Here is a 9,678-nt window from a genome sequence, read left to right as displayed (position 1 = left end):
TTTGGAAAAAGTTTAAAATAAAATCACGTCTTTATGACCCATATAAGTTTCTATTTTTCCTAAATAGTGTAATTTTATTAATTTTTAACTTGACATAAACTGATAATAGGGCTTTAGTGTACTATCTGAAATAAAATTGGATTCTTTAAACAAAATGAAAACTGAAATAGTCCTGAGAAACGTTCCTTTATATGTTCTGAACCATTGTCCAAGATTTCAGTACAATATTTACATTATTCAAATGACACACAATTATGAATGATTATTACGACTCGGCACACTTATTTTCAAACCGATCAATGTAATTTTAGAGCATTCAACGCAAACTTTCATTCATTATTTAAAAAATAATATTTATAATTTATGTATGCATAATATATTAATATCTAATGGTTTCTAAATTTCTGAATACGTTTAACGATTCGCATGAGACTAAAAAAATGTCGTATGTACATACATTTGACGGCTCTTACCTTCTTCAAAATGAAAAATAAGTTACACGCAATAAATTATTCAGCTGCTGCACTCATACTTCTGGATTTTATCACAGTATATAAAGCTAGCACGGCATTTATTTAAAAAAAAAAGTAAAAAATTATCAAGAACCAACCGATTTAAATAGAGCTAACCGGATTCACCATTCGCCGAGGTAAGTTTCTTCTAAGGAGTTGTATATCTTCAAATCAAGACCGTACCTGACGGACATGTTTCAGTATTAATATTAAGCAAACTATCTAATTTGTAAAATTTTACTTATCAATTGAGATTTTTTTAAAACACTTACTCATTGAAAGCTTCTGCAACTTCAGAAACCTTACTGGGATGGCATACAATCGTAGTTTTGCACAATTTCGGCTCCAGTAGTTTCTCTACATACTGAGTCGAAACGCGATGAGCGTCCTCGAGTGAAACAGCCGAAATGTTTTTAATAATTTGCCGATTATAGTCATGAGGTACGTTTCGGTAGTAGGCCAATAACGACTGTGATATCATGTCTCGCACAGTCTTTTCTTTATTGATGAATTTGAAAACAAGCGAAGACTTCGCAGAGTCGAACAAAGTAGGCTCCCACTTGTCTTTTGACAGATGCACCTCCTTCAAATAGAGATAAACAAAGGAAAGTTTAAGATTTAAATCATTAGTTATCGGTATTCAGAGTACAAGAAGTTAAAGGTCTCACTATAATCGCTCGCGCCTCTTTGTAGGCCCCGATAACATTCGTCGCTCTGTACAGGGACAAATAGAGAAGACCATCGTTTGGTTTTGCGAATAAACTGTAGCCATATGCAAGTCCGTGACCTCGGATATTCTTCCACATGGGACCCTAAAAATTCAATTTTTTAGAGAAAAAAATCGGCGTCTGACCTTGACAACGACGCTACTTAACTACTACAGAATAGTTTCAACTCACAAGGATCGGATCGACTAGAAGGCTCTAAATAAAATTGCATTATTCGCATAAAATTATATAGAAAGTATGATGGAATTTCGAAAAAAGTTCACAAACAATTCGTATCTCATTTTGTAAGATAACGAATGGCTGAAATAATAACTTAAGTTGTTTAGGAATATAGACTACATAATTATACTTGATTTTTAAATATTCATCACACGTCAATAAAAGTAAACTTTATAGTAAAAATAATTTTTTAACAGTATTCATCAAGCTTGAAGGAATGTGAATATTGGTTCAAAATTTTTTCTGAATTGTTAAACTTGTCAACTTGGATTAATATAAAATTATTAATTTCTTATTAATTCAGACTATTTTTATTCTTCAGGTTATATCAGCAATTGAATATAAATTATTTTCTAGCTCAGACATATTCAGGAATTGCAGTGTTTCATACACAAATTGAAAATTTTCGAATGTATTTATTTCAAAAAAAAGCTTTTCTACTTTAAAAGATAACTCTGTAACAAAATACTCGAATTTTCAAAGAATAATTGAATTTTTAACATGATAAATGAATATTCAACCTAAAAAGACAAATTGCCAACGAAAAAGTATCATAGTTTATGTTTTAATAAAAAAGGAATAAAATTTATACACAAAGAAGAAAAGAATTTTTTAACCAAAAAGACGAATGTCCAATAAATAAAGATTTTTTACTTCAAAAATAAATTAAAGTTTATCTAAACTATTAAACCTTCAAACCAGAAGACAAATTTTATTTATAAAAATTCAATTTTCAAACCAAAATATTCACAATGTAGTTTAACTTTCAACTTGAAATATAAATCTTTAGCAACAAAAAAAGTGATTTCTTAACAAAGCGTTTGAACCAAATGTTTTAAACAAATTAAATGAATTATCAAGCAAAGAAGAACGATTTTTAACCCAAAGGTTGCATTTTCATACAAAAAAGAAATTTCTTCTATATCAGATGATGCCTTAAATCAAAAAGATAAATTTGCAAAAAAATAGTTGAATTTTCTGTTGAAAAAGATTTTAGTCGAGTATTAAGATCAAACTATGAATTTTGTAACAAGAAATAATTTTCTACTAACAAAATTTTATTTTCTATCCAAAACGACCAATTTTTAACAAAAAAGGAGGACTTTCTAACCAAATTGTTGAATTCTCTAGCAAATAATTGAGTTTTTATCAAAAAATATGAAATTTATCTTAAAGCAGAAGAATTTTTTATTACAAAGAAAGTTGAGTTTTCACCCAAAAAAGATTCCAGTTAACTCAGTAAAATCGAATTTTTTTAACAAAAAAACAAGTTTCCACGAAAAAAAAATGAATTTTCAATCCAGAAAGACGAATTTTTTCAACCAAAAAGGATGAATTTTTAACAAAATAGTTTAATTTTCTACCAAATAGTTGCATTTTTATCTAAATAAGATCAATTTTGTACTAAAACAGATGAATTTTTAATAAAAAACCAATTTTTTTGAAAGCGGAACTTTCATCCAGAAAATATTTCAGTTCATTTTTTAACACCAAAACATAAATTTTTTACGAAATAGTTAAGTTTTCAAGAAAATAGTATAATAGCTTAATTTCTAACCAAACAGTTGCATTTTCATAAAAAAAAACATTTAATTTCTGCTAAAGCAGGTAAACTTTAACACAAAAAAGACAAACTTTCAAAAAAAGAGTTGAATCTCGGTAATATTTTCATTCTCGTTACCGTTCTCAAAGTAATATAACCGGCTCAGAACTCTATTCACTGCAACAAAAATTAACCTTGCCAGATAAACTTTACATGAATCGACCATAATTTCCGATTTTTAACCATGCCTGGATAATCTTTCGCCTTATAATCGCTCCATTTTTATTCGAGGTATAGCGAGAATTACGACGGCAGCGCTATCTATCGTCGTTTAACTTCATTAAATAGGAGAGAAATGGGGATTCCCATAAGTCAGTTGTTTTTGAGCTTTTTGCTAAATGGTATTAATATGAAACGCGTTAAATTCCTAAGGTTTCAAGTAGAGATAGATTGTATTTTCAACAAAGAAGTTGAATTTGTGAGCAAACGAGACGAATTTCATCCCAAAGAAGAATTTTTAACAAAAGTTCAATTTTCAGGTTAAAAGGTCGAATAATTATCGCATGGAAAATAGTTTACTTTTAAACCCGAAAGATTAATTTTCAATCAAATAGTGGCATTTAAAAATATATATAATTTTCAAACATACATAGCATTTGCAACCAAATAGTTGTGAACTTTTAAGCAAAAGAAACAAATTTTTAACAAAGTGATTGAAGTTGTAGACAAATAGTTGAATTTTCAACCTACAAAGATGAATTTTCAAACAAAAAAGATCGAATTTCAACCAAACAGTTAAATTTTTAAGCGAAAAATAAAATTTTTTAGAAGATAGTTGAATTTTCAACGAAAAAGTTTCATTTTAAACCACGAAAGATGTATTTTCAACCAGAAAAGATGACTTTTCCACCATAAAAGATGAAAATAAATGTTCAAATAATTGAAAAAGTTTTCAAGTAAAAGAGATTAAATCTCAACCAAAAACAGTTGCCTTTTCTGCTACATACTTGAATTTTCGAGTGAAAAAGACAAATTTTTTTGGAGAGATTTGAATTATCAGACTGAAAAGTTGAATTTTCAACGAATATATCGCCAGTCAACCAAGAAAGATGAATGTTTAACAACAACAAAATATGACTTTTCAATCATAAAAGAGGAATTTTCAATCCATAAGGATGAATTTTCTATCCTAGAAGGCCAGTGTTCAACAAAACATTTACATTTTCGACGAAAAATGTTGAATTCTCTACAAAATAATTAAATTTTCAAACAAATAATTGAATTTTTAACCAAAAAGAATGATTTTTTAACCAAAAATAGTTGAATTTTCTTATTGGGTTCTTTTAATTCCTTTCGCATTAAAGCTATAAAACAAGAAAAAGAGAAGGTTTTTTGAAAGCACGGGAAAAAACGACAAATTCGTTTAAGAAGGGGGAAAGTGGATAAGGAAAAGAGCGGGAAGACTAATTGAATTTAAAATTAACCAAATAGTTGAATTTTTAAGCAAAAAAAACGACTTTTCCAGTAAAGAGTTTAAATTATTGGTCTAAAATTTGAATTTTCAACAAATAGATTATTGTTAATAAAAAAAGTTAAATGTATAATCCAAAAGGATACATTTTCTACCATAAAAGGCGAATTTTTGACAAAACAGTTAAATTTTAGAACAAAAAATATAAATTTTAAACGAAATAATTGTACTATTAACAAAATAGTCCAATTTTCAACCAAAAAGAATTAACTTTCAACCGAAAATAGTTAATTTTCTTATCAGTTTCTATTCAGTTCAAATTTAAGCATAAAAACGAATAAAAGGGTTTCTTAAAAACAAGTGGAAAAAGAGGATTTTTTAAAGTGGGGAATAGGGAAAAGCTTGCGATTATAAAGAAAACAAAAAACTTTTAATACGGATTAATGAAATTAGAACTGCTTCCACTGTGAACGTTTTTAAATTAATATTTTCTATGTATACAGCTTTACTGAAAAATTATTCAATTTTTTGTAATCTCAATTAAAATAGAACACTTTTTTCTAGTTTTCAATTTTAATTTAAAAATTTTCATACTTATTAAAGTTGATAGTAAGCATAGCGAGCTTGTGAGAAAAACGGAACAAATTCGAAGTCATACTTTTTTTAAAACAGAACCAGTTACATATTAAAAAAGTGTAATTTACATCAACAGTTCAATGCGTAAAAAAAATACGATTTTTTAACAAAATAGTTAAGTTTTGAATCAAAGAGATGATTAAATTAAATCACAATTTTAAAATCTTTTTCAGAAATATAAAAATTAAAATGATTAAATTTTCAGTTAAAAAAAAGTTAATTTTCAACCAAAAAAGAAACAAATTTTCCTTGATAAATATGTAAACGTTCAACCAAAGAGATGAATCGTTAACAAAAAGGATAAATTTTTATCAAAATAGTTCAAATTTCAACAAATTTTTTGAATTTGTGAGCAAATTTGATATATTTTACCAGAAAGACAGAATCAGATATATATTAAAAAAATGTAATTTACCTCCCAAACAATTGATCGCTTTACAAAAAATGCGAATTTTTAACAAAACAGTTAAATTTTGAACCAAAGAGATTAATTTTCAACGAAAAAGATAATTAAATTTAATAATAATCTTTAGCAAAATTTAATTAAAGTGAATAAATTTTCAGTTACAAAAGTTAATTTTCAACAAAAAAAAAATAAACGAATTTCCAATGAAATTGTTAATTTTTCAACCAAAGAGATGAATCTTTAACCAAATAGTTAAGTTTTGAACCAAAAAGATGAATTTTTTAACCAAAAAGATTATTAAAATGATTGAATTTTCAGTTAAAAAAGTTAATTTCCAACTAGAAAAATATACGCATGTTCAACAAAATATTTATATTTTCAGCCAAAGAGATGAATCTTCAAATCAAAAAGATAAATTTAAAAAAAATATTTCAAATTTCAAAAAAGTTTTTAAATTCGTGAGAAAATTTGATATATTTTACCAGAAAGACAGAATCAGTTACATACTAAAGAAGTGTAAATTACATTACAAACAGTTGAATTGTATTAAAAAAATACAACTGTTCAACAAAATTGTTAAATTGTCAACCAAAGAGATGAATCTATAATCAAAAATATGATTAAATTAAATCATAATTTTAATCCTCAAACGGTACACTCCAACCCAGCATACGTTTGTATAAATGCCAAAAAAAATAAAAAACTTCGGGTGCGAATTTGCACCAGTGTAGTTAAAAAATCTATATTTTGCTTTAAATCTTTTTGAATGTTCTCAAATTTCAGATTCTTTTTTTAGATTCTTTTAAAAATTTGAAGCATTTTTTCAAATGATTCTAATTTTCTCTAACTTTTTTATTAAATCCTGGAAAATTAAAGAATAAAAAATCACTTTAAATGTCTCCAATTATTTTTTGTCAATTATGGATGTCTTTTTAAATCTTTATTAATATCCTGTTAAAATTAATTTTTTTAATTACAAAGTCATTTACAATTTTCCCAAAAATCTTAAGAAATACTTTTTTATTATCTTCAAAGATTTGAAAATCCTTTAAAAAACTTCAAAATTTTATTTTGAAATCTTCAATAATCTATATTTTTAAAATAATTTTTAGAAATATTTTCAAGTAATAAATTATTCTACTGTTATTTATTGAAAAGAAGTAAAAAATTTCACATAAAATAAACAATTGTATTTAAAAAAATCCCTTGAAACTATTTCCTTTTGAAATCATAAAAATCTATTAAAATAAGTGCAAATCATTTGAAATCCCTTGAATATAAATAAAATTGAACTCATTCATTAAATGCCTCTAAAACAACGTTTAAATTCCCAGAAATCTTTAAAATCGCTAAAAATTCCTTGAAATTTAATTTAATTTATTTTTCAAATATGAATTTTCAACTAAAAGAGACTATTTTTTAAACCAAAAATTGCATAATTAAATTTTTTTTAATAAATTAATGTTTAGCCATAGAGATTAATTTTTAATATATATTATGGAATATTCAACTGGAACAATAGATACATTTAGTTTTTTTTTAATTTCATTTTCAGCTAAAAAATAAACAAATTCTCAACAAAATAGTTTAATTTTCTGAAAAAATTTCTTTACGTCCAAAGAAAAGACAAGTTTTTAAACAAATAATTCATTTTTCAACCAAAGAAAATTAATTTTTAATTAAAATGATAAATCTGCCACAAAAAAATTATTTTTTAACAAGTATTCAATTTTCAACCGAAAAATTTTATTTCAGACCTAAAAGATGAATATTCTGGATATTTAACTTAAATACTTCGATTTTTAACGAAAATGAAGAATGTTTAAACAAGGAGATTAACGTTTAACGGAAAAAATTATATTCTACAACAATAAATCGATTTTTCAACAAAATATATTTCAATTTTTAGATGGGAAAAATCATTTTAAACAAAACTAATGAATTTTCAACTGAAATGATGAATATTTAACTGGAAAGGGTGAATTTTATAACTACCAAAACAGGAGTTTTTAATAAAAAAAAGAGTAATTTTCTACCACAAAAAGACGAATTTTCCATAAAATAAACAAAATTTCAAACAGTTTAAATCTTAAATAAATAATATCAATTTTTAACCAAAAATAGAATTGTTGAATTGTCCGTTAAATATACAATTTTTAATAATAATAAAAAACCAGATTTTCAGCAAAATAGTTCAATTTTCAACTGGAATATTTTAATTTTTAGTTTAAAAAAATTATTTTGAATAAATTAGTAAAGAAACACCGACTTATCCAAAAAATAATTTATAACAAAAGAGTTTAACTTTTAACCAAAAGTAGTTGACTTTTGAACTAAAAAATAAATAAAAATGCGCAACAAACAATGTAAAATAAAATTTTCTATTATGATTCTGAAAAATTCTAAAAAATACTTAAAAGTGCTTTCTTTTTTTTTAATTTGGAAGAGGAGGGCTAAAGATTGGCTAAAAGATTATCAAAAATACCAAAAGCTTTTGGAATCGTTAAGAACACCTTGAAATTTCATTTCATTTAAATTACTTTCAAAACTTCTTTCGAAATTCCTTGAAATCTTTGGAAATCCAACAAAATTATTATAATTTCCCTGACATTGTTTAAATCTCCTAAAATCCCATGAAATATTTCCTTTTGAAATCGTAAAACACTATTAAAATAAGCGCAAATCATTTGAAATCCCTTGAATATAAATAAAATTGAACTCATTAATTAAAGTCCTCTAAAACAACTTTTAAATTTCCAGAAATCTTTGAAATCGCTAGAAATCCTTTGAAATTTAATTTAATTTATTTTTCAAACATGAATTTTCAACTAAAAGAGACTATTTTTTAAACCAAAAATTGCATGATTAAATTTGTAGTAAAAAAATGAATGCTCAACCAACGGAATTAATTTATAACTAAAATTACGGAATATTTGATTCGAATAATATTTACATTTACAGTTTTTTATATTTCATTTTCAACCAAAAAAAAGAAAGGAATTTCCAATCAGTTACATATTAAACAAGTTTAAATTACCTCCGCCTGTGTGAGGTACTGAAGATAAACAAGTAACGGGGCCAAATCCGGATGTAAAAAATCCTGGATACAAGGAACGGATTGAACCAGATAAGCTGATTCAACGCTTCCCAAACCGGTGACACAGCCATTCAATGAAATTTCTTCTGGCTTTTTCATCAGTGTGCTATCGAAGGCAATATTTAATCTGTTGGAAAATAATGAAATGAGAAATTCGGAAGAAAAAAAAATTATTTTGCAATATAATTGAGTATGTAAGAAGGCTTACTTTGACTTCGAGGAGCTTTCGATCTCAGAAAAGTGCTTTTTCCAGGGCGCGTAAACATCTGGATTCTGAGCAATAAGTTTATCAACGTTTACGGCGATATAAATAGCCAGAGAATTTGGCGAAGTCAGAATCTTCCTCAGAGTGTTCATTTCATCTACGACTTCTTTTTGCCCTTCCTCTGTTTCTAAATGTTCCAATAGTTTAGTCAGGAATTTCTGCTGCCGAAGCAAACCGCCCATATAATGATTACTTTCTGCAAATTAAGATTTAGATGAGAATAATGTATAGAATTCTTGAAAATAAAACTAAGAATTCAACATCCGACTTTGGACAACCACCATAAAATGCTCGTATAGTGCAATTTGAAAAAAATCTTTCTATAATTACACCATTAAGCCATTTCCTTTTCGGGGTAGGCGTGACTCACTCGGCAGGGGAAAGGAGTAGTGTGTGGAAGGGATAGAGATTTTTCAGATTGATCCAGAATTCTCGTGCTATTTAAGTAAATAACACGCTCGTTCCGCAACACTGCTCCGACCCAGGTTGCTGATCAATCTCTCTAGCAATCACCCCAAGCGAAGAACCTCACGAAGCCGTTATGTAAGGTTCCCCACTTGGCGTCGTTCACTCTACTGACACTCTTTTTATTAACTATTTCCCGCCATACTTTCCTGTCCTGGCATGCTTCTCTAGCTTCTTTTATGTCCATGCATTTTTTATGCAGACTCTCGTGTTTCTGTGACTTCTTATGTCTCATCTAAGTAGGGTCTCAGTCACACATTCTAACCATTCTTTCCGCGGTCTACCTCTGGGCACGTTGCCATTTACTTTACCTTGATACACTTGTTTCGTTAGTCG

At 26.8% G+C, this 9,678-nt stretch overlaps 1 protein-coding gene across 2 annotated transcripts in view; it reads right to left on the bottom strand.

Annotated features, from left to right (window-relative positions):
• Positions 1 to 9,678, bottom strand: part of LOC117180142 (uncharacterized protein C05D11.1-like) — a 31,271-nt gene that overhangs the window by 8,792 nt on the left and 12,801 nt on the right. The window contains exons 10-14 of one of the 2 annotated variants that reach the window (XM_033372484.1): positions 8,821 to 9,073; positions 8,553 to 8,739; positions 1,181 to 1,324; positions 785 to 1,095; positions 15 to 695 (exon numbers count right to left, since the gene is read on the bottom strand). In XM_033372484.1, the coding sequence (XP_033228375.1) occupies positions 635 to 695; positions 785 to 1,095; positions 1,181 to 1,324; positions 8,553 to 8,739; positions 8,821 to 9,073 (956 nt within the window). In that variant the 3' untranslated portion in view covers positions 15 to 634. Of the gene's footprint in view, positions 1 to 14; positions 696 to 784; positions 1,096 to 1,180; positions 1,325 to 8,552; positions 8,740 to 8,820; positions 9,074 to 9,678 lie in introns of those variants that run through there. The other variant, XM_033372485.1, reaches the window with a different exon arrangement.

Source organism: Belonocnema kinseyi, chromosome 9 (genome assembly GCF_010883055.1).
Source record: "Belonocnema kinseyi isolate 2016_QV_RU_SX_M_011 chromosome 9, B_treatae_v1, whole genome shotgun sequence".
NCBI lineage: Eukaryota > Metazoa > Arthropoda > Insecta > Hymenoptera > Cynipidae > Belonocnema > Belonocnema kinseyi.
The sequence above is the reverse complement of the archived record's forward strand: the minus strand, read 5'-3'. Positions and strand labels throughout refer to the sequence as shown.